Source organism: Acartia tonsa, chromosome 5, assembly GCF_053477335.1.
Source record: "Acartia tonsa isolate MP-2025a chromosome 5, ASM5347733v1, whole genome shotgun sequence".
Classification (NCBI taxonomy): domain Eukaryota; kingdom Metazoa; phylum Arthropoda; class Copepoda; order Calanoida; family Acartiidae; genus Acartia; species Acartia tonsa.
The window spans coordinates 26,131,740-26,157,965 of record NC_137264.1 but is presented as its reverse complement, the minus strand read 5'-3'; the positions used below and the strand labels follow the sequence as shown (position 1 = coordinate 26,157,965).

General features: G+C 31.0%; 1 protein-coding gene across 13 annotated transcripts in view; it reads left to right on the top strand.

The window, feature by feature from the left end:
• fray (oxidative stress responsive kinase frayed) overlaps positions 1-26,226 on the top strand; it is a 47,740-nt gene that overhangs the window by 3,534 nt on the left and 17,980 nt on the right. For 2 of the 13 annotated variants that reach the window (XR_013879708.1, XR_013879697.1), the window contains exons 6-18: positions 3,673-3,758; positions 4,001-4,058; positions 6,559-6,622; positions 8,158-8,255; positions 9,615-9,731; positions 10,928-10,993; positions 16,730-16,785; positions 17,032-17,089; positions 17,503-17,703; positions 17,868-17,919; positions 18,211-18,546; positions 18,815-20,831; positions 21,868-22,012. Coding sequence is in view for 1 of the 13 variants with exons in the window: in XM_080161014.1 (XP_080017140.1) it covers positions 22,063-22,120; positions 22,444-22,598; positions 23,504-23,586; positions 24,077-24,140; positions 25,833-25,934 (462 nt within the window). In the remaining 12 variants the exon portion in view is untranslated. Of the gene's footprint in view, positions 1-3,672; positions 3,759-4,000; positions 4,059-6,558; positions 6,623-8,157; positions 8,256-9,614; positions 9,732-10,927; positions 10,994-16,729; positions 16,786-17,031; positions 17,090-17,502; positions 17,704-17,818; positions 17,920-18,210; positions 18,547-18,614; positions 20,832-21,867; positions 22,121-22,443; positions 22,599-23,503; positions 23,587-24,076; positions 24,141-25,832; positions 25,935-26,226 lie in introns of those variants that run through there. The other 11 variants (XR_013879701.1, XR_013879700.1, XR_013879705.1 and 8 more) reach the window with 11 other exon arrangements.

The following is a 26,226-nucleotide window of genomic DNA, read 5'->3' as shown; positions in this document are numbered from 1 at the left end:
TATTTTTAAAGATATCAACCTGATTTTTTTAAAGAACTTTTTAGAAATAACTGAACTTAGTAACCATTCCACATTTTATTTTGGGACTTTCCTTCTAGGGGCTTGTGGAGCAAGAGGCCCCCAAAACTAAAAATGGGAGTTCTGAGCTTATTTTGAAAGATATCAACCTGATTTTTTTTCTGAAAACTTTCTTAAAATGACTGAACTAAGTAACTGTTACACATTTCATTTTGGGACTTTTCTTCTAGGGGCTTGTGGAGCAAAAGACCCACCAAAACTAAAAATAGAAGTTCTGAGCTTATTTTGAAAGATAGGGTAAGGCGGGGGAAGTTTCGGTAAGGGGCTATTGTCGGTAATTTCGACCTACCCCCATTAAATGATCTTTTTCTCCATGTTCCTTTCAAATGACAGAAAAAAACATAAAAGCAAATTTGTTCCTTATTAAATTGCCTACAAAAAAGTATAAAATGAATTTTATGTTTTGAAGCAAATTTTTGCGAGGAAAAAATCAAAATTTCTGGTCCTATGAAAAAAAATATTTTTGACATAGGAGGAATAGTCCGATCTTTATGATTTTTTTTTGTGGTTAATCCCAGTAACCTATACTAATTATGATTTATTACACTTGTTTGGTCGTTTGGCCTTTTTTCATCGATTTTTTAAAGGTTAAAATGTAGTCAAGATTTTTTTGCAAAGATTCAAATTCGATTATTGAGGTCAATTTTTAATCAATTTTCATGTTTTTTGGTCTAAATCTATAGTTCAATGTGAGCTTTTTTAGGATCAGGCCTAAAAAGTAATAAAATACGTTTTTTTCTTATATTAATTTTAAGTTTTAAAAAAAAAAATTTCAAAAAAAAAATCGAAAATTCGCATCTTTCAAAAAAATTCATTTTTAACATAGAAGGAATAGTTCGATCATTATGAAATTTTTTGTGGATAATCCCTATAACCTATACTAATTATGATTATTTATGTTCGACTGGCCGTTTGGCCGTTTTTCATCGATTTTTTTTAGGTTGAAAAAAATTACCGGAAATTCCCCCGCTGGTGGGGAATTTTCGGTAACTTTTTTGCGGTCAATTTCGGCAAACTTCTAAAAGGCCTAGGATAACGTCCTTATAGGACCTGATAGTCCTTTCCATAAGCTTTCTACCGGTCTTGGTTTCATTTGAAAATATTAATATTTACCCCACTTCTTTTTTTTTTTAAACCGAAAAAATACCGAAATTTCCCCCCCCCCTTACCCTAACCACCTGAATTAAAAAAAACTTTCTTAAAATAACTGAACTAAGAACCATTACTCATTTCATTTTGGGACTTTCCTTCTATGGGCTTGTGGAGCAAAAGACCCCCAAAACTAAAAATAGGAGTTCTGAGCTTATTTTAAAAGATGTCAACCTGATTTTTTAAAAGAAAACTTTTAAAAAATAACTGAGCTTAGTAACCATTACACATTTCATTTTCGGAACTTTCCTTCTAGGTGCTTGTGGAGCAAAAGACCCCCAAAAACTAAAAATAGGAGTTCTGAACTTAATTTTAAAGATATCAACCTGATTTTTTTAAAAGAAAACTTTTTAAAAATAACTGATCTAAGTAACCATTACACATTTCATTTTGGGGCCTTACTTCTAGGGGATTGTGGAGCAAAAGACCCACCAAAACTAAAAATAGGAGTTCTGATCTTATTTTTAAAGAAATCAACCAGATTTTTTTAAGAGAACTTTTTAAAAATAACAGAACTAAGTAACCTTTATAGATTTAATTTTGGGACTTTCCTTCTAGGGTCTGCTGGATCAAAAGACCCCCCAAAACGCTAAAAATATGAGTTCTGAGCTTATTTTTAATGATATTAAGCTAATTTTTTATTGAATTTTTTTCACATAACAGAACTACGTAGCCACAACAGATTAAAAAAAATCAGGATGATATCTTTAAATAAAAAGCTCAGAACTCAGTTTAGTGTTTTTGGGGGTCTTTAGCTCCACAAGCCGCTAGAAAGGGGCTACACACGCTTCTAGGAATTCTAGGAAAGAAAACTTTTTTAACATAACCGAACTAAGAAACCAACACACATTTCATTTTGATACTTTCCTTCTATGAGCTTGTGGAGCAAAAGACCCCCCAAAACTAAAAATATTAGTTCTGAGCTTATTTTTGAAGATATCAAACTGATTTTTTTAAAGAAAACTTAAAATACCTGAACTAAGAAACCTTTACACTTTACTTCTAGGGGCTGCACTACCCCCTAGAAGGAAAGTTCCAAAATGAAATCTGTAAAGGTTACTTAGTTCTGTTATGTTAAAAAAGTTTTCTTTAAAAATCGTTTGCTCCACAAGCCGCTGGAAGGAAAGTCCCAAAAAGAAATGTGTTATGGTTACTTATTATGGTTATGTTTAAAAAGTTTTCTTAAAAAATTTTTTGCTCAACAAGCCGCTAGAAGGAAAGTCCCAAAACGAAATGTTTAATGGTTACTTAGTACGGTTATGTTAAAAAAGTTTTCTAAAAAAATTAGGTTGAATAAGTAACCATTACACATTTCATTTTGGGACTTTCCTTCTAGCGGCTTGTGAAGCAAAAGATTTTTATAGAAAACATTTTTAACATAACCGAACTAAGTAACCTTCACAGTTTTCATTTTAGGACTTTCCTTCTAGGGGGTAGTGTAGCCCCTAGAAGTAAAGTGTAATGGTTACTTAGTTCAGGTATTTTAAGTTTTTGTTTTGTGGGGTCTTTTGCTCCACAAGCCCCAAAAAGGAAAGTCTCAAAATGAAATGTGTAATTGTTTCTTAGTTCAATTATGCTAAAAAAGTTTTCTTTAAAAAAATCAGGTTGATATCTTCAAAAATAAGCTTAGTACTCTTATTTTTAGTTTTGGGGTGTCTCTTGCTCCACAAGCCCCTAGAAGGAAACTCCCAAAATGAAATGTGTAATGATTACTAAGTTCAGTTATTTTTAAAAAGTTTTCTTAGCTCAGAACTCCTATTTTTAGTTTTGGTGGGTCTTTTGCTCCACAAGCCCCTAGAAGGAAAGTCCCAAAGTGAAATGTGTAATGTTTTCTTAGTTCAGTTATTTTAAGAAAGTTTTCTGAAAAAAAATCAGGTTGATATCTTTTTAAAAAAAGCTCAGAACTCCCATTTTTAGTTTTGGGGGGTCTCTTGCTCCACTAGCCCTTAGAAGGAAAGTGCCGAAATTCAATTTTCATACATCCAGTCATATAAGAGATTTTACAAAAAGAATTAGGTTGATAACAATAAAAACAAGCCCACACGTCCCTCCCAAAATTTTATACTGAATTTAATTTCCTATAAGTGTATTAACTCCCCCCCCCCCCCCTTACTTTTTTTCCGGGTAATTTTCTAGGGTTCTATCTCTCAGGGGTTATATGCACCCCCGCCTTGACATATTACATAAAACATATTTAAAGAGAAATAAAATAATACTATCTCAAATAGCGAGAATATACATCTGTAAAGATATCAATGTTATATCATTTCAATTTGTATTTAAACATAAACATAAACATAATAAAAATAAAATAGATGTCAGATGAAATGTATGGATGGTTAATTTGAGAGTACTGGATTAACATCTTTCTAAAAGAGAGTATGCGATATACAGATATCCCAACAGTGGCTCTTCATGGTAGATTATAATTCTAATCTTTTTCAGGCTATTGGAAATGCTTACGCCGTATTATCAAACCCAGAGAAGAAAAGGCAGTATGATTTATATGGTGATGAAGACACTGCACCTAGGTAAGAAGAATTAATAACCTTAACAAACAGTTTAAAAATTACTACATGGTAACAGTGCATGTTTTTGTTAACACCCCCCCCCCCCCCCTCCTCCCACGACGGGAGGGGTTACAATGATATCTTAATAGTCCAATCCGAATTCCCTGTCAAAACTGTCCATGTTCTCTGAATAAAACTTTCAGAATATAATGGTTGCAACGGAAACGGAAATATTTATTTTTTATTGTAATTTGCTATTATAGGAGCCGCAGGTCTAATGGAGGATTTTATCAATATGAAGACCCAAGCCACGGATTCCAGGTAAAACAAAATGATTTTTTACAACATTAACCTATTATTTTTGAGATTATGGCGTATTGGAAGTAATAATGTAGGGTCAAGCGGGGCATTAACCGGTATGGGGCATTACCGGTAATTTTTTACCCACCTTCAGAAAATCACATTTTTCTTCATGTTCTGATCGACTGCCAGAAAAAAACATAAAATTGACCTGACCGAACTTTTTTTTATTTGACAATATCTAAAAAAGTTAGTGATTTTGCAACATAAATTACATGAGAATGGTCTTTATATATATACTAGCGGCTTCGCCCCTAGCCTCTAGGGGCTTTGCCCCAAGAGGTGATCAAAAAAAAATTGAGGTGAAATTCATAAAAGGACCAAGGAAATCTTCTGCAAAAAAAATAAAGGACATAGGAAATCTTCTGCAAAAAAAAATAAAGGACCTAGGAAATCTTCTGCAAAAATAAAATAAAGGACCTAGGAAATCTTCTGCAAAAAAAAAAAAAAAAAAAAAATTGGGGGGGGGGATTTTTTTGTTTTTTGGGGGGGTTGGGGGTGTCCCACCCCCCAAGAAAATAGCCTAAAACCACCACAGGACCAGTAGGTATATACCCTGAAGAGTAGAATCCATTCGGTTCAGTGGTTACCGAGATCTTAAGGGACAGACAGACAGACAGACAGACAGACGGACAGACGGACAGACGGACAGACATCAAGCTACTTTGTATTATAGATATATATATATATGTTGTATGGTTAGTTGGTATTTCTGCGTGAGATAATGTGTATATTGTAAGTAAACTGGACGATTTTCTTTGTTTTTTTTTTAAAAGAATCTATTGAAAACCTGTCCTATAATGAACCGGACGTTATTTTTTATGTTTTTTAAGTGACTTGTCCCAAGGGGAACCCCTGTTCAATTTTTTTATAACTCTTGTGAAATATGTGGAAAAAGATTCTCTGATATTGGTGTTTTGACTATACATATTTGGAAAAAAATAGACCATTCTCATGTGATTTATGTGGCAAATCACTTTAACTATTTTAGATACTAGCTGCTGTGACCCTAGCATCTAGGGGCTATTTATTCGAAGTTATGTGTAAGGGAAGACAAATAGCTTAAAACCATACTCAGGATTTTTTTTACATAAACATAAAATAGTCTAAAACCATCCCGGAACTTAAAAGATGCTTCATTGTAAAGGAGAACCATATCGTTTGGGTGGTGAGTGAGATCCTTCGCTACAGACAAAAAAAGCTTATCTATAATACAAAGTAGCTTGATGTCTGTCCGTCTGTCTGTCCCTTAAGATCTCGGTAACCACTGAACCGATTGGATTCTACTCTTCAGGGTATATACCTATTGGTCCTGTGGTGGTTTTAAGCTATTTTTAAGCCCTCAAAAAACAAAAAAATATTTGTAAGAAATATCCTTGGTCCTTTGTAGAAGATTTCCTTTGTGGAAGATTTCCTTTGTGGAATATTTTTTTTTTACAAATTTCACCTTACACTTTTTTTACCATCTCTTGGGGCAAAGCCCCTAGAGGCTAGGGGCGAAGCCGCTAGTTACTTTATATAATAGGATTGTCAAATAAAAAAAGTTTGGTCTGGTCAATGTTAAAAATTCTTTAACATTTAATCATATCTATCCAATGCCTAATATATTCTACTAAGACATATAAAAGTTCACTACTCTAAGTACCTTAACTCTTTAAATACACTTCGTAGAACTATCCCTTTGATTTAAAGATCATTTTTCAGGTTTTCTTTGGTAAAATCTAAAGTTCAATATGGGCTTTTTAAGAATTAGGCCAAAAAGTGAACAGAACATAGTTTTTTTTATAAAAAAAAATAAAATTTTTGTTAGAAAAAAAATCGAAATTTCTCGTCTTTTATAAAAAATGATTTTTGACATAGAAGGAATAATCCGATCTTTATGAAAATTTTTGTGGATAATCCCTATAACCTATACTAATTATGATTATTTATGTTTGACTGGCCGTTTGGCCGTTTTTCATCGATTTTTTTTAGGTTGAAAAGACGTTACCCACAATGCCCCACCGTGGGGCATTTATCGGTAATTTCTTTGAGTCCAATTATGACAAACTTCTAAAAGTCCTAGGATAACGTCCTTTTTGGACCTGATAGTCCTTTCCGTAAGCTTTCTAATGGTCTTTGTCCCATTTAAAAATATTAATATTTACCCCATTGTTTTCCCAAAAAACCGAAAAAATTACTGGTTCAGCCCCGCCTCACCCTATTAATTTCAAAATAACTTCTTTGTCATGTACTCAAAATAAACATGAGGGATACTTACCTAGTCTTTTTTCTTTCTTAATATTATTAACAATCTTTTTTTCTGTTAAAAACCTTATATAGATCACTTGTCATCGGACAATCTTTATCATTAACTTATATGGATTTTAAACAAAAAAACATTTGACAGGTGAATTTCTCTACAAACCCAAACTTTTCTTTTCTCCGAATATTTTCTTGTAACTTTTCATATTTTGATTAGGGTGATATGACTGCTGAAGAAATATTTAACATGTTCTTTGGAGGAGGCATGCCAGGATCTTCAGGTACACAACAATTGGAAGTTTCTAATAATAAAAAAGGGGGAGGGGACCATCTCGTAATCAATGCGCAAATGGCACTTAGAATCCGAATTTCGTTATAAAAGCTTGGCACGAGAAATCCTTGGTAGGTCTATTTTCTCTAAATTAAACAAAAAGTTGGAAAAGTAACGGCAAACGGCTAGTATGACTACTACCCCCCCCCCCCCAAAAAAAAAAAGAAGATTAAAAAATTTTATTCTGTTTGTTTGTTAACTAAATTACTCAATACGAACAAAGAGAGGGGTAGGTTTCTGGTAAAATCCGTAAAGGTTATGTGTTATAAGTAAAAAACAGTAGTAGAACGATAAAAATTTTGTCTAGGTATAGTTCTTTTCAATAAGAAATACACATATTTAGTGAATATTATCGTTCTACTACTATTTTTAAGCCTTAAAACACACACCTTTACGGATTCTATAAGAAACCTATCCCTCTCTTTGTATTTTCAAATAGACAAAAGTTTTTGTTGAAATTTGAGTACTTAGTTCTCAATTATGTAAATCAAGTTTGTGTCATTGAATATATTTAAAAGGAAAATTTTTGTAAATATTTACATTCGGTACATTAAACTTTTAGTTTAAAATATTGAGCCAATATTAAAGAGTGTTTCTTGAAGTAGATATTTGTGTTCATGGTTAGACGAATAATTTGATAGTTCATTTAATGAACAAAGATGACAACATCCTTAATGAAAGTAAAAACGACATACTAAGTATTGATGCTTACTCTTAGTACAGTAGTCATATTAATCTTTATGCAAAATTTCATAAGTTTATCTTTGTATTTAAAATGTACTTTAGAGTATTACTGATATATCCACAGATAATACAAACAATTTACAGAGAAGACGTGCATTGTTCAGCATAACTTTCACCCCACAAAATAAAGCCTTTCATCTTAAAAATCAAAACAGAAAAAACTTTTTTTCCACAATTTTTTTTTTTTAATACCTATTGACTGACCTTAAAATGGGGGTAAGAGAGTCTAATATTCCTCCTTCAAATAACTTAAAAATTGTCATTGGTCAATAAAAATTGGGAAATGATGAGTCCACTGGACATACACAGAGACAGATGCACATTCTTTTATTTTGGTGTAATGGATAGTGACTCTCTAACTTTCACTTTAGTTAAACTACTTCATGGATATGTTTTTAAAATATTGTATAATTTTTTAGCGACGCTACTTCAATTTATTTTTGTCTGTCCGTCCGTCCGTCAGAAGTCAGTCAGCTTAAACTTTTTCAGTGAAGATTCCTATGGACTTTGCGTATCTAGTATTTTCATTGTTTTATCCGTATTAATGTCATTCATGCTCTAAAAGACATAAAACATTTTTTATTATAAAGGTTTCGTTTAGCATATTCTCACTTTTCTTTTCGCTTGACATCTGAACATCTGCTCTCTAACTTTGTCTGTTTGTTGATCAATATTTTAATGCTTCGCTTCTTATGATTGTTGTCATCCTTTTTTAAATCTATAAATTTAATTTAATTTTAGTGTATGTAAGACGTGGTGGTAGATGGCATAGACCAGGAACGCACTACAGCAACCATAGTCATACACAGGATACACACACACACTATGAAGAATCACAGGTTAGTATACACACATACACACTATGAAGAATCACAGGTTAGTATACACACACACACATACACACTATGAAGAATCAGGTTAGTTTACACACAGTCATACACACACACATAGTTATACACAGGACACACATACAAACTATGTAGAATCACAGGTTAGTATACACACACACATACATACAGTACACTATGAAGAATCACAGGTTAGTATACACACACACTCACATACATAGTCATACACAGGATACACACACTCACTATGAAGAATCACAGGTTAGTATACACACACACGCACACACATAGTAATACACAACACAGGACACACACACACAGGGATAAACCAGTATTTGAGGTACCTTTATTGGGAGACCTTTGTCTCTGTGTCTCTACGCGCAAGTCTAGTAATCGAACCGGTATCCACTCATTGTTCTAATATGAAATTATAAAATATAGATCAAAACCTCATTTAAAGGAATAACAAAAAACATGAAAATTAATCTGCAATAAATAAAATAGTAATTAAAAAAGAAATATAGTTCTTTGATTGCATATTAATAAACACAACATAAAGATAGATCTCAAACAAAACAAAATGTATTAAATCAATATTAACGAGACTATATTATAAAACACTAGCGGCTTCGCCCCTAGCCTCTAGGGGCTTTGCCCCAAGAGGTTTGATCAAACCAATTTTTCGTATTTTAGATTTTTTTTTTTGGGGGGGGGGGCGGTATTTTTCATTTTTGAGGGGGTTAGGGGTGTCCCACCCCCCAAGAAAATAGTTATAAACCTTCCCGGGAACTATGAGAAGCTACCCTGTAAAGGAGAACCCGATCGGTTCAGCGGTTAGCGAGATCCTTCGCTACAAACAAACAGACAAACACACAAATACACAAACACACAGACAGACATCGTTCTACTTTGTATTATAGATATCAGTGGGCTGGTCTCGGGTCCAGTGGATCAGATTAACATCAATAAGTTGACAACACATACTCAGGACACACATACATACACAATCATACACGGTACACACATACACACTATGACTAGTATTTAAACATACACATGATATGACTTGGAGAAAAAGAGAAAAATTTGGAGAGGTAATTTTTTCTGGATACAATTTCTCTTAAGAGGGTGTTGATACCCTCCCACAAAATATTTAGAAACCATAATTTCCTGGATCTTGAGAAGCTACACTGTGAAGGAGAAACATAATGGTTCCGCGGTTAGCGAGATCCTTCTGGACACACATTATATCTTGTTACTATTCATGAGGAAAATAAATTTTTGGGATTATTAGTTATACCTATACAGCTGAGAAAATATGCGATCGTTTAGACATACTTATTTATTTAGGGTGCCAACCTGTCTGCTCTGTTCCAGCTGGTACCAGTCCTCATCCTTCTATTAGTTTCTCTATTCTCTAGTCTCTTTGTCAGTGATCCTATCTACTCATTTGATCTTAGTCATAAGGTAAGGGTTTCTATTTATATTGTAGGAATTATTTTAGCAAGCATGCTGCTCTTAATTTTCCTCTCTATGATAAAGATTGTTACAAACAATCATCCGCATTGCATTCTACATTCATAGGAAAATATAGCACTTAAAAATAGATAGACATTATGAGTGTTAAGGTAGAATCTCAGTTTTTGTGGCAACTTTAATATTACCAAGTAGACATACATCTATAATAGCATCCAAGAACATTCGTTTTATAGAAAAGCTACCTCCTCTACAACATAAATGACTATAAGACACAGAGTAAAACTAGATGCAAAAGAGTACTATCCACAGACAAGAGCAAGTGATTCTATGCATCTTCCAGCATATATTTTTTAGTAAATATACTAGGTTTATGTTTAATATTTGCTTTATCGACTAAAAAGTTAGGTTTCACCATGGTTTTATATGAAAAAAACTTTGAAATGTTAAGCATTATTTGGTGCAATATCATCAAATGTTTTGATGAGTTCAAACTGTTGTTTAAAATTTTTGACACAAAATAAATTATTGTGATTAAAAATGTATATTTTTTCTGCATTTCTGCAGTGTTATTTTATTTTGTCCTTTGAACTCAACAAAGCTTTTGATAATATTGCTTTAAAAATTGCTTTACATTTCAAACTTTTTTCCTATAAAACTAGGGTTGGCAATCCGGATCCGGAATTATAGAGAACACCAAGAACATTTTTTTTTAGGACATATGTAGCACTTAATTTTTAATTTAAAAAAATCCTTTTAAAATATTGCTAGAATCCGGAATCAGAATCCGGAATCCGCCAAAAATAAGAATCTGGAATCCGCAAGGAATCCGCCACTTTTTTTGACGGATTCTTTAAGAATCCGGAATCCGGCCCAAAAATTCGACGGATTGCCATCACTAAATAAAACCATGGTGAAACCTAACTTTTTAGGTGATAAAGCAAATATTAAACATAAAGCTAGTATATTCACTAAAAAATATACTATAGGCCAACACTGGAAGATGCTTAGTATCACTTGCTCTGGTTCGTGGATAGTCCTCTTTCATGAGAATCTCCAAAAGAAATTAATAACATGTATCTTCAAGAGCAGTCCAAACTATCCCGTTTTCTTTCAAAACATTTGAACTAATAAAGTACACTTGAAAAAAAAGGGAAAATAAGTTATATACACATAATCTTTTTCAGTACAATGTGCAGAGAATAACATCAAATCTAAAGGTCAACTATTTCGTCAAGGATACTTTTCATCAAGTAAGATTTTATTTATTTTAGGTATTTTTTTTCAAGGAGGTTTACAATTTTCCTCAAACGCTCAAAAAGGGAAACATTTTTTTGCGCGGGTTTTCCGTAAAGGTGTGAGTTTTGAGTCTTTAAAACTGAAGTAGAACTCTAAAATATGGCAGGGCAGTTGCATTAATGGGTATAACGTGGATTTGTGAAAAAAAACGGCGGCCCAACCGCCGAATTTTTATGAATCATTGAGACAAAAAAAAATTTAAAAAATTTTCCCAATTTTTTCACCTGACACTCCTATTTTAAAGTCATAAAACACACATCTTTTCGGAAAATGCGAGCAAAAATGTCTCCCTTTGTTTATGTTGGTTTTAAGAGGGAGAGTTCTCATTATCTTATCCAAGATCACCTATATTAATAAAAAAAATTTTAAATGCACATGCATAGCTACCTTTATACCTTTATGAATTTTGCATAATTTCTTATTGTTAATTGATGAAAGGGGTAATGTTGACGTATAGGCTGAGCGATGCCCCAACAAAATATTTTTTTTTAATTTGGATCCCCTACTTTCCTTCCACGTGCGTCGTCCTAATGAAATAAGGCCCTACAAGGGCAGGTTTGTAAACATTGATTATCTTATTATAAAAATTGTAGGAAATTGTAAGTTTTAGATTTATATGATAAGATTTGTGTCATAAAATAGGAACAAGAATTAAAACATCAGCTTTTGTCAACATAAGATAGAATTATACCTAATAGTTTACCTACAATCTAATGGATTTTTAAAAATAATCCATTTTATTATAGTATATTTTCAAAATTATGCATGTGACTGATCGACTTTTCTAATGATTCTTTGAAGAAAAAAAATACTTATATTTTTAACTTGTTTTTTGTTAAACTTATATTAATTTTAACTAGTATGAAGCTTGTTGTTTTCTTAAGAATTTTTGCAAATATGGTTATTATTTTATAGAATTGAGAAGGCTTGAATAAAGCGAAATATATTTTCTACAAAGAAGTGTGTTCTCACATGTGTAGTTAGCTCTAGCCGCGCGTTTTTTTGAAAAATACTTGAACTATTTTATTAAGACCTCAGTCCACTGACTTTGTACATATTGTTTTCCTTATTATATTTTAAGATTGTTCTACTTAAATGTAGATTTATACTATTATCCCCTTTTCTAATATTTATCATGAATAATTAAGAGAAAATTTATAGCTTTAAATCTTTGATTAATAAACTGGTTATACTTCTGATTCATTGTAAAAAGTTAGGTATCGCTACGGCTCTATTTTTACTCGTCAATTTTTTAGGGGGGGTGGGGGGAAGTTTGTACACTTACAGGAAATGAAAATTCAGTATCAAATTTTGGCATGGCTGTTTGGGCTTGTTTTTATAGTTATCAACCTGATTCTTTTTGTAAACTCTCTTATATGATTGGATCTACCTGTAAAATTTTAAAAATTTAATTTTGGGACTTTTCTTCAAGGAGCTTGTGGGGCAACTAGCCCCTAGAAGAAAAGATCCAAAATTCAATATTTAAATTTTACAGGTAGATCCAATCATATAAGAGAGTTTACAAAAAGAATTCGGTTGATAACTATAAAAACAAGCCAAAACGGCTAGGCCAAAATTTGATACTGAATCTTCATTTTCTATAAGTGTGCATTCTTCCCCCCCCCCCCCTTATAGAAAAAGTTTTTTTTTAATGCAACTATCTCGTAATCAATGATTAAATGGCACTTAGAATTCGAATTTTGATCTGAAATTTTGCATGAATAATCCTTGGTAGGTCTATTTTCCCTAAATCGAACAAAAAGTTGGAAAAGTTACAGTAACGGCTGGCAGCTCAGCCGTTTTGCTATTTTTGGGCTATCTTAAGAGCAAATTAGTCACGAAACCTATCTCCACAAAATACTTTTTGTCGCTCAAAAACCCTATCAAACGGTTCTAGCCGGTAGCTGTTGGTACTAGAGATTTAAAAAATGGTTATTGCTATCATTTAACATGTATTAAACCAAAAATATGTTTTAAAAAGTTGATTCCTACGTAAGGGGGGGGAGGGTATTGCAACCATCTCGTGATCAGTGAATAAATGGCACTTACCATTCGAATTTCGATCTGAAATTTTACATGAGTAATCCTTGATAGGTCTATTTTCCCTAAATCGAACAAAAAGTTGGAAAAGTAACGGCTGGCAGCTCAGCCGTTTAGCCGTTTTTTGCCTATTTTCAGGGCAAATTCATCATTGATTTTAAAAATTTCAGATCGAAATTCGAATTAATCATTGATTACGAGATGGTTGCATTAAAACCCCGCCCCCTACATATATTACATTTAATGGCCGAACCCTGTATGTATTTTTATTGTATAGTTTTAGAGATAAAGCAGTTCTTTAATTTTATTCAAACAATATTTGCTGTCGTAAGTATTGTTTTCGTGTTTGACATTAATTGTATGTTAAAGATTACATTTAAATGTTAAACAAATAATTAAATATTTTAAATTCTGCATTTTTTTCTTTATTGTTTGCATGCTATTTTTAGAATTATATTTCCCCTACTCTAACTATTTACCTGACTTGTCACTACCAGAAATTTGTCTACCTTATAGAAGCTTCTAAAAAATACTGAATACTTTCCTAAAGAAAATAATTTAAATCAATCAAAACTAAAACATCTCAATTAAGCCTTCCAATATTCAAATTATTTTTTTTTTGCTTTTTGAAAAACAATAAATTAATACGTATTACCCTGAACGAGAAAGCAAACTGAGAAAGATTTAAACATTACAACCCTTTATATACCCCAATTATGCTTTTGCTATGCAACAAAATATCTCAATTTCGTTTGCCTGGCTGTTTCGCGACACAATATGTTTAAATCAGAAATAAGACTTAACAAATCTTCAATCCATTTTTGTTTATCCTTATGTGCTTTTTTCTATTGGCTTAATGTTTTTACGTTTTTCTTTCGTAAATATTTTATTTGTTTGACCCTCCTCGGCTAACTATAACAGCTTAAGGATTATCAGAGATAAAAAAACAGTTTAGTACTAAAAATTATTTTTTTATTCCTGTGAAGAAAGTCTAAATTTATCATCATCAAAAGATATTTTCTGTAATTTAACCTGCTTAACAAAGACAGAATTTAAATTATTTATGTAGTTTTAGGGAATTTATTTTGATCTTTTATTTACCCATCCCTGTTCCCATGAAGATTAGCATAAAATATTTCTTATCTTTCTATTCTTTTGTAACCTGAATCCTCTCACTTTAGTTTTAATTTATTTATTTCTAGTCCTAAGTTCATTGAGTTCAAGTTAAATTGTAATAACCGTGAAGAATCTTTATTTTGTTATGCATTTTGTAAAAAAGGCATTTAGTTTTTATCTTTCAATAAAGTTTTCTCGTGATTTGTATCCCAACAACAAAATTAATTCGATAAAACACAAAATCTATACGTGATTTTTAGATGTCGTTTGGGGGCAACACACAAAAGAATTGACTACTTTTTATCTGCTCCCAAATATTATTTTAGATTTATTTCGATTGTTGGCTATACCTCGCTGTTTTCTATCGGATTTCTGTTGACTACGACTATTATTCGACTATTATTCTCTTGTCTATTAGGATGTCTTAAAGTCTGTTTTATATGACTGTTTGTTATTTACCTATTCTGGACACAAAGCTATTATTTTTTTGTCAATTAAATTGTTAAAGTAATATTTCAGTTCGTATTTTGTATTATTTAAAAAAGCATCAGCTTTCACGGAAATATATATTGTTATATTGCATAAATTCCAAGTTTTGTTTTTGTTTGTGGATTTTCTAGCGTATTTATTGTAGCAGTAAAACTTTTATGACATTTCTTAATATTAATGGTTTAAAATTTTGTTTAGTTATTATCAAATACTTGATAAATTATTAATATTTTAAAGTTAGTATGTTTTTCAACCTATTTTAAAAAAAAATGACACTATTCTAAGGCATCAAGATATATTTTGATTTTAGCAATCATTTTCAATTCATTTGTCTAAAAAAATATAGGGTTGAGACATTAGATAACAGCAAATATGATCAAGATATTAAACATAAAATCATATAAAACAATGTCACAAATTTATTTGAACCTGATCACCAGAAAATCTAAATGACAACTGAAGAAGTTTGAAAAAAGAGATTAAAACATGACTTTCTATGAGGAGGGGTAGGGAATAATTTTTGGTCTTGTTTGAGTTCATCAGGGGGCGGGGCAAATTAATTTGTTAAAGGAATTTTTTGGATGGTTAGGAAATAGGCGGAGTTTTAGACAGGTGAGTTTAATTGAAGGAGGAGAAAGAAAAAACTGGGAGGAGAAAAAAATGTGGTAGGAGTGGGGGGGGGGGGGGAGAAAGGTTATGGATTTATGTTTGTCCTTAAATGTGGATGGGAGATTTGAATTTTGAAATCTGTTAAAAAAAATTGGTGCAGTTATTCCTGGTATCCTGGGTGATGAGAAAAATGTTTAGGCTTTATAGTTAACTGATTTGGTTGGGTTATAATAGAGGAAGATTTGATGTTCTTCTGAAATAAAATAACCAAAAATGTGTTCTTTTTGTGATGAAACATGAAAAATATTTCTCTATAAATGTTAACTGTATTTTTTATAAAAATGTGCAAATGCACACAGTTGTTTTGGGTTTAAGGAAGTATTCAGTAATAAGATATTTTTACAAACTAGATGATGAGGTTTCTTAGTAGATCTTGAAACTGCAGAAATGTGCTAAAAAAGAAATTGATTGAAAAGATGGGTCTTGTTTAAAAAAAAGGGTTTTTTGGAAGAAGGATGGCGAAAGGTTTTTCTGAAATTTTCTGGCCGGTAGCTGTTGGTACTAGAAATTTAAAAAAAGGTTATTGCTATCATTTAACATGAATTAAACCAAAAATATGTTTTAAAAAGTTAATTCTTTCGTAATTAATGATGAGTTTGCCCTGAAAATAGGCAAAAAACGGCTAAACGGCTGAGCCGCCAGCCGTTACTTTTCCAACTTTTTGTTCGATTCTAAATATTTATTTTCTATGATATTTATCCTTTTCCCATAAATGCGGGCGGATATGTTAATAGAATTAATGTATGCAAATAGTAAGATTCATTTTTAAACACAAAGATTTTCTTTAATAAGGATCGGTCCGATATTTTTTTTAGGCGTGTTAAAATTATCCTATTGAATTAAAAGTTTAATGTTTATTACTATTTAGTAAGCGCCGAACCATAAATTAATTCTTTGCATCAATGCTAAAGATATTTTTTCTTTTTTACGTGATGTAGATCATATGTCCTTATACCATGATTTTTGAAATAATGATTAATTCAACATCTATTAATTACGACATTGATTTCAAAAATCCTTATTTAACGACATAGTTTTATAAAAGGTTTGTTCGGATTTTAAAATAATTTTCTGTTACTTTGATATTCAAAGCACAGTCACTATGTACATGTCCATGTTTGTTTGCCCGACTCATTTGTTAAGTATCGATTATCATTGATTTTTTTTATTATTCCTTTTTTCTAATATTTTAAAGAAAATTAAGGATTCTTATTTTATTTAACTTATAATTATGCTATTGCTTTTGAAAAGTAGCATGAAATCTCGCTCGTTTAAGATTAAGAAATAGAAAACATCTAGCAACTATTTATACTGAAGTTTATAGATTATAGAAGCTTTATAGAGTAGCTTTGTTGACACTGAAAAACTATTTTTAGGACTTTACTGGAAGCCTACGAAGACTAGAGAAACAAGTGGAAGACGAATACGTCAGGAAAATTTATTATTCATTCTAAAAACAAATTTTTTACAATACCAAAATTGTCCTTGTTAACGTTGTAAAAATTGAAGGGAAATTTATTGTACGTGCGTCTGTCTACAAAAGGATCATTCTAACTGCCGTACCATGATGATGGTTCTCCTTTACAATATAGGTCCTATCTTTGTAAAAATCACTTTGTGCTTGAAAAAAACCAACGCTAATTTATTGGCATATAATATGAATAATAAAAATGTTTAGTCATCTTCGGAGTCGATGTTTTCAGGAGAAAAGCTCTAGGGAAAATCTTCTTTGGCAGGTAAAAACAGTTATTAAGCTTTTGCACTAAATTACCTTAACAAATTCATAGAGAATTCAACTTTAAAAGTCGAAAAGTTATTTAATTTGAGTGTGATTCAAGTGACTGAAATAATGCTTCTGCATGGGCCAAAAAAACAGGACTACATTAAAATATAGAAAACTAGGAGAGTAAAGTTTATTTCGAGTGGACCGAAAAATAAATGTGTTATTAAATGTCACCCGTCCCGTAATGAAAAAAAGAATTATCATTATATTTAGGTAGTCAAAACTATCTTATTGTCGAAAATTGATTCCTCTATTTACATGTATGATTTTTACATACTTAATCACAAATCAAGCCAACCCCCCTCCTCTTCTAAAAAAAAATCCTATTAAAAGATTAGCGTGGTACTATTGGCATTGTTTACCTAGGCTCGATACAGTGGAAGTCAGACCTTGTTTAAGAAAGCCCAGAAATACCCCACACCATCCTGCAATAAGCTGGAGGAGTTATACAACGGCGCCCCGGCAGCTTAATATCTTTATTTAGGAGTTTCATTTTAATATTTCTATTATTTTGTATATAAATGTTTACTTTTTTTGCGTTATGTTCTCAGGGATATTTGGGATATGGTATTTATAAAAAATAACGACTTTTTGGCTGTTAAAAAATGAACAGCATGACATTTAGGATACAATGTGTTAATAATACTTAAAAAAAGAAAATATTAATATATTTAATACAAAGTCACTTTATGGTTGGGGAGTTTATTTTATAATTACCACATCCAATTTAGGTTTAACTATTTATTCTTATTATTAGATTTTTTTATTTAATTTTTTGTAGATGTAAAGTATTTTATTTATTTAGCTTAGAAACTAAAGAATTTAAGTTATGTCTTTGAGACAGTTTACAAATGCTCTCAATTATTTAGTGTAAAGAAATTTTATACTTCACATGGTTTGATCAATATACTATAAAAATAATACAGGAAATTTACATAAAAATTTTTTCCCTTTTTATAGGAAATAGGGGGGAAAATAAAACTTAGTAGTATTTGTAAAACTTCCAGATTAACGGAGATCTAATTTACTAAAATATCATGGCAAAATAAAACTTTAATACAATATAAATATTAGAAGCTAAAATAACCATACAATTAACATGTGTAGAAAAAGATTGTTTTTAAGAGGTTTCTGAAGTTAAAACTGTGATCGTTTATTACAGTGAAAATATTGTAAATATTGTGTAATTTTGTTTTGAAAAAAATATCTGGATCAAGTCTGGAATACAAACGAATATATTTTTAAACTACTTTATAGTCTCAAATAGTTGAATGTTCTACAGTTTAGCTGCTGGTTTTCTATAAAGATTTTAAAAAACCGTTTCTTTTCCCAACCTGATCCAATTTAGGTAGCTTTTTATATGATTTTTTTTTATTTAAACCTATTATTACTCATTTTATTCTAAATTAGGTAGTTATTTCTAAAATTATCTATTAGTTAAGATTACCAATGCATTACTTCTAATTTAAATACTTCTATAAGAGGTTGTTATTTAAATTAAGACTGTTATTTATTTTGCTTCAAATGTAAATAGCAAAAAGACCAAATATTTTTGGTGAAGGATAAAATGCTATATTTGCAAAACTTTGTTAAGTTAATTTTTGTAGATTTAATATTGATTTTGGTTCCTTATTAAGTTATTTTTTTCTATTGTTAAGTTCCAATTAGTCTAATAAAGAGTTTAATAGTGAAAACTGTAAAATTACATTTAACCATATCTATGGATACATGTTTGTATATTGTCCTGCACTTGAATGTTTTTATTTCATTTTTATTCCAGAGGATCAAGCAGACAAAAAGCGTCATTCGAATTTTAAAAATATTTGGATCAACTGCAGTTCACGGTAAAATATTCCTGGTAACGAATATTTCCAAAAATCTATGAATTTTAAAGGCTGCTAGCTGCCAAACGGCTGAACGTACAGATCATACCCGCACACCATTTTAAGCGGCATAAGAAGGTCTACAAAAAATCTGGAATAGCCAAGATCCAATGATGCTATTGCAAAGGGAAAGCTTCACTGAAGAAAAAGCGCATAAAATAGGTCTTTTTCGCGCATTTCTCTGCACTGCGAGATAATTATGCATTATTGATTTATGGCTGTTCCAGATTATTTGTAGGCCTTATTATGCCGCTTAAAACAGTGTGTAGGCATGATTTGTACGTTAAGTACGTCTTTTAAATTCATAGATTTTTGGAAATATTCGTTACCAGGAATATTTTACCGTGAACTGCAGTTGATCCAAATATTTTATACTTAAGATCATCGTATATGATAAAATGTAATATCAGCTCATTTTTTATACATATTTTACTACAATTCTTAAATCTTACGCAAACCTCAAAAAAATAATAAAAAAAACACTGGATGGCAATTATTTGCATTTCACTCCAATTTTTCTTCAGTAACAAACAAAAATATAAAAATTTTGAGATATATATTTGTTTAAATTACAATTATTTATGACGCCTTTTACCTGCTTTCTTTGGAATTACATGTATGCAATTTTTTTCATATTTAAATAAGTACCTTGGTATTTTTAGTAGTGAGGCTACTCTATAATTCTAAATGTCCGTCTGTAAGATGTAAGAAACGTGATTTTCTTGGCTCCTATTTAAGATAGAAGGTTGGCACCATTTCTATTATAAAGGAGCATACCTAATTAATTATGAAACATAAATGGCAGTTCGGCTGTTTTGGGCTATTTTTATATTTTCCCCATATCTTTGGTGTTGTGGTCAGATTTTCAAAAACTGCTTTTTAAATCCTCTTGTCCGTATTATTTTTTTACTTCGCTACTTATGGATGGATGTTAGGGTGGGTCGATTTTGGACATTTTTTTTCTGAGGCCAAAGCGGGGATCTGCACTCAATTTATATAGATATAATACACCTCTGGATGATTTAAAATTTATCCTAAGTCTTAAAACCGCTGACGACCAGACATTCAATTGTATAGCTATTTGTAAATGGGAGTCAAAAATTTATTGAATCAGAACTATGGCTTCATGGTGCTCCCTGGAAATGCCTTGAGGAGCTGAGTCAGGAACTTTTGTCCGTTTCAAAAAATCTCGTTCCTAGCCTGAGAAAATCTAAAAAACCTCTACAAATTGGACAATTCTCAATAAACCTTAAAAAATTTTGGTTTTTTAGTGATTTCTAAGGCTAGGAACGAGATATTTTGAAACGGACAAAAGTTCCTGATTCAGCTCCTCAAGGCCTTTCCAGGGAGCACCATGAAGCCATAGTTCTGATTCAAAATTTTTTTTGAATGTCGTCTTTGCATACTAATAAGTAATAAATTATATTTTTAAGTGGTCGTGTTCTAAAAGTCAATTTTTTAAAATTCTTTTTCGGTCAGAAATATTTTTAAGGTTAATTTTATCTGTTGCATATCCCCGCTTTGTCTAATTCCGATATGAACCCACCCTAATGGATGTTGTCATCCTTCTTTAAAAACCATTCCCTAAAAACAAATAGAAATTCCTGTGGTAAAAAATGCCAATAAAAAAAAATCTGTATTGAATTTATTTAAAAATGTTTGCCTATAAATATGAAATTTTCTTGTGATTATTATTTGCAATGTCTTGTTAAAAATTTTGTACACCTATCTACCCAGTTATTACCTAACATTTATTCTCATATTCATAAAATAATAAGAATATATGTGTGTCATCTTTAATTTAGAAAGAAGGTGTATCAACTTTTTTGTTTATAGCTAGCCGGTTCTTTTAGTAAGTAGTAGATGTAAAATTTTTCATAGAATTCAGATATGCAATCGGTTTTTTTGTAGACCTCTTATTTTTTAAGTAATTTAAGTTTTTTAAAAAAATTATTAAGTCGGTTTTAAGGTACTAAAACGCACAAAATAAAAGAAGAAAATGGCCAGTAAGAACAAAAATAGTAAGATCTTTAATTTGACACCTTACTTTTAAAATTCTGTTGAGTAATTATTGAAAAAATCTATTTTTTTAACCTCGGTTTAATAAAAACTTTAGACCTAAATATTTTCTCAAACAGACATAAAAAACATGGGTTCATATATACCTTTAGAATCAGAAAAATATTACGAATCCATTGTAAGCAAAATTGAAAAAAAGTAAAAAAATAAAAAAATATAAAAATGGCCAATTGTATTTTTTGTTCTGGCAACACTATCGTCTTCCCTTTTTTACCCCCTCTTTACCCCCTCTATACCCCCTTCCCATTTTTATAGTCAATTCAAGAGTTAAGACGTTGCCTGTACAATATAATATGATATTTTCATATAATTCCTTTTATTGTAGTTTATATACTATATTGTAAACTTTTTTTTTCAATTTTGCTTACAATGGATTCGTAATATTTTTCTGATTCTAAAGGTATATATGAACCCATATTTTTTTACTTGTGAAATGATAAATTGAGTTCAAAGTTTTTATTCTCGTGGGTTTAAAAAAATCGATTTTTTCAATAATTACCTGACAGAATTGAAAAAGTAAGGTGTCAAATTAAAGATCTTACTATTTTTGTTCATAATGGCCATTTTCTTTCTTTTTTTTGTTGCATTTTAGTACCTTAAAATCGACTTAATTTTTTTTTTTAAACTTAAATTACTTAAAAAATAAGAGGTCTACAAAAAAACCGATTGCATATCTGAATTCTATGAAAAATTTTACATCTACTACTTACTAAAAGGACCGGCTAGCTATAAAAAAAAAAGTTGATACAACTTCTTTGGGGTTTTTAAGAAAGCTGAAAAGGAAATAAATTATAGAGAGTAAATAATCCACTTAAAGCACACAGATTATTCTCATTTGATATGTTCTGAAAGAATGGCATATTTGTACAACATGGCGCAGGCTATGCATTGCATACAGCATCCCTATTTCCAGATTTTAGTGTGTTTCACCGCCACCAAAGGTCTCTACTAGACTGGAATAAAAATGGCTGAAGCACGCGAGGCTGATGGAGGTGGACCAAGCTCTGCTTGGCCTAACCAGGAAATTATTCACATTTATAAATGATAAGAACAACTACGTATACCTATAGCAAAGTTTTTTAAAATCTCAAAACTTTTCATGCATAATGCACTTTTAATTGCGCAGCCTGTGTACTATCTTATTTACTTTTGTTTGAAATAATAATGTTGCATTGTTTATTCCTTAGTTTTATTAACTAACCTCCACGAATTACATTGTATTACAGTACTTTTCTATGAACGTTGAACTAATCTAGAAGGAACTATCCCTTTAATAATATTTAGGAAGTTTAACTTTAAAATGAGCTAGTGGTGACATGATTTGTGAATATAATATGTGTTCAGGCTAAGGATTATGAACTGAAAGAAGTGATTGGTGTTGGTGCAACTGCTGTGGTTCAGGCAGCTTTGTGTGTCCCCAGAAATGAGAAATGTGCCATAAAAAGAATTAATCTTGAAAAGTGGAATACAAGCATGGATGAATTACTCAAAGAGATTCAGGTATGATTGACATCGTATATTTTTACTAGCGGCTACGCCTCCTAAAGGCCTCTAGGGGCACTTGAGGAGGGGGTGTATAGATTTCGACAACCCATTTTTTTGTATTTTAAATTTTTAAAGAAAAGTAAAAAAAATTGGGGGGGGGGGGTCGAGTGTTTTGTCGACCATCCTCTTTTTAGCTTAAAACCATCACAGGACCAGTAGGTATATTTCCTGAAGAGTAGAGCCAAATTGGTTTAGTGTTTACTGAAATCTTAAGCTGCAGATAGACGGACGGACAGACAGACAGACAGACAGTTTTAAACATCGTCAAGCTTTGTACAAGTTTTATTAATAACTATTACGACCACTTAATCTGGCGTCGTTCTCACATTTGAGGCGTAATGAAGGTTGGCAGTGGGAAGACTTGAACCATCTTTTACTAAAAGTAAAGGCCCTTCATCTCAACCACTGAATTCCCTCTCATAAGTCATATACAAATGAGATATAATATATCTTATATTTAGGCTATGTCATCATGTAATCATGAGAATATAGTGAGATATTATACATCATATATTTAGGCTATGTCATCATGTAATCATGAGAATATAGTGAGATATTATACATCTTATATTTAGGCTATGTCATCATGTAATCATGAGAATATAGTGAGATATTATACATCTTATATTTAGGCTATGTCATCATGTAATCATGAGAATATAGTGAGATATTATACATCTTATATTTAGGCTATGTCATCATGTAATCATGAGAATATAGTGAGATATTATACATCTTATATTTAGGCTATGTCATCATGTAATCATGAGAATATAGTGAGATATTATACATCTTATATTTAGGCTATGTCATCATGTAATCATGAGAATATAGTGAGATATTATACATCTTATATTTAGGCTATGTCATCATGTAATCATGAGAATGTAGTGAGATATTACACATCTTTTGTAGTCAAAGAAGAGCTCTGGCTCGTTCTCAGGTTGGACATTCATATTATTGACATTTTCTTCTTGCAAACTATCCTATAACCTGATATATAATGCAGTAATGGATAAATTATTACTTGGATCTTACACCAGATTATCATGTTCTATTATAAAGTTCATTCTGTAGCGGGCTTAAATAACGATTTCCTTCATCTCCCTCTGCTCCATCCCCTCTCCTACTACTTGATGAACGGCCCGACCAATAAAAGCGATGAGAAATTGCAACCTAAATTGACGACAATTTTTCTCCTGTTATAATATCTACGTATATTCTACATACATTAATGTAGTAGATTTGTTTGCCCGTTAAAATCTCACTTACTAATGAACTGATTGAGTTCTTCATTTAAGGAGAGCTTTGTATAGTTACCAGGAGGGTTTTTAATTTTTTTCCTTGTCTATCCCTCTACACATCCCTCTAATAAAAATGCCAAGAACAGCCTACTATAATAATGTAATATGACCATACAAGTTTTATTTTAGACTTTTGGAAGTCGGATCATTGTTAGACATAATTAAACACAAGATGAAAACCCAGGATTGTAAGGTAAAGTAAGAAATGCTTATTGAATTAAACAGAATTAAACTATGGGGGTCATAGTTGAAAGCGAAAATAAAAGTAATGAAATATTGTTAGAATTATGCCCGAAGTCAATGCAGTAATTTCAAGCTTACCAATATATTAAACTAGAGTTGGCTCGATATAATTATCTCCCTATTGGCTAGTTTTCTATATCCATATCTATTTCTCAATAAATCTATTTTCCTCACCCGGCATTACTATCTAAAAGAAAGTAAATATTTAATAATTTCAATGATTTTTAAAAGATTTTTTTAAATTATATTTTTTTCTTTACATTACCATCACCAAAGGGTTAATGATGATGATTACAATTTTAGTTTAATATTTGAACACACAAAATGTCGCCACAATCGAATTCTTTTAAAACATAGTTTTCTTAAATTTATCATATTATAAATTTAAATTTCCTTTTTTATGATTAGAAATTAAATACATCAATATAAGGTAAATAGCAACATGAAATGAAAAAAATGAATTTATTTTTAATAAAGTAAAATAATGGATCTTATCGTTCTGGGCAATGAGAGTTTATTATGGATTATTGGAGCACTATGAGTTTTAATCATATATTCCTTGGAAAACTTGAGCTCGTTTATAGACATTTATTTCCTATATAGATCTGACATGGATCTTGAAGCAATTAAGCAGGCCGTTTTGTACATATTAAAAATTGGAAGATTTCATAAAATAAAAGTAATCGCAAATATACTTAGTAAATAAAGAAAAAAATACTTTGTCATCATTTTAAAATCATTGCATCAATGGTGTATACTGACTAGGGATGGCAATCCGTCAAATTTTTGGACCGGGTTCGGATTCTTACAAAAATCCGTCCAAAAAATGGCGGATTCTTGCGGATTCCGAATTCTTATTTTTGTCGGATTCCGGATTCTAGCAATATTTTAAAGGGCTATTTAAAAAAATTAAAGTGCTACATAGGTCCTTATAAAATCAATGTTTTTGGTGTTCTCTATAATTCACTTCCGAGAATCGAACCTGATTTTAAATGTCGTAATGACAGAATTGTAGAGTTGACTCCATGTGTATTATAATGATCTTTGATTTATATACATATACAAAGCTATTATAAATGAAATAAGCAAGAAGTTTGAATAAAGAAGATCAAGCTTCAGTTGCGTTTTGCAAGTCTTACACAGTGAAAACTATAAGACTTACTAGCCAGGTTGTCACCAAGAGATTATAACGAGCTCCGAGTTTTAGAAGCTCGTTATATATCTGTTTATTGATCATAGCTTTACCCAGTTATTAACTATCTTAATATACCTAACCTAATCTGATTTAAACATAGATATAATTGGAATACAGTAAGTGAATATTCAAAGTGTTTATTATTGATATATGAAGTATTGCTACTCTATAACTAACTATTTACCGTCTGTTTTCCGTGGTATAAATACCACAAAAAGATATTAGGTATGTATAATGATGAAAATCTTTGCCTTCAAAAAGGGGGAGTTGAAAGAAAAAACTCAAGACGCTAATTTTAAACTACCAATTAAGAATCCGAATCCGCTATTAAAAACGGATTTCGGATTTGGATTCCAAAATTGGCCAAAAATTGGGCGGATTCCGGATTCGGGTCGACAACTTTAATCCTGACATTGATTTTCTTGCTGTGAATATAAAATTGTTTAGGGTGGTGTTTTGGACGAAGTGACAATAGCAACAGTTCTGAAAGATGTACTTCGAGGTTTGGACTATCTTCATAACAATGGCCATATTCATCGTGATATCAAGGTATTTTCATAATAATCATTGTTATCATAAAAAAAAAATAGGTATATTGAACAGGTATCAGTTAATACCATAAAACTTGCTTAACGTTGATTGTTTTTTTTCAATGAAGCTCTGTATGTATGTTTTATGGTTTCTTTTTTTGAGGGACACAAGTAACTAAACTGAATTAATATAGTTGATTTAATTGTACCTTCTTTGTTTCTCGTTTTTGGGGTTCTTATTTTCAGTGTTCAACATGAAAAATATTTTTTTAATTGCCTCTTTTGATAAATAAATTTTTGTTATTAAACAA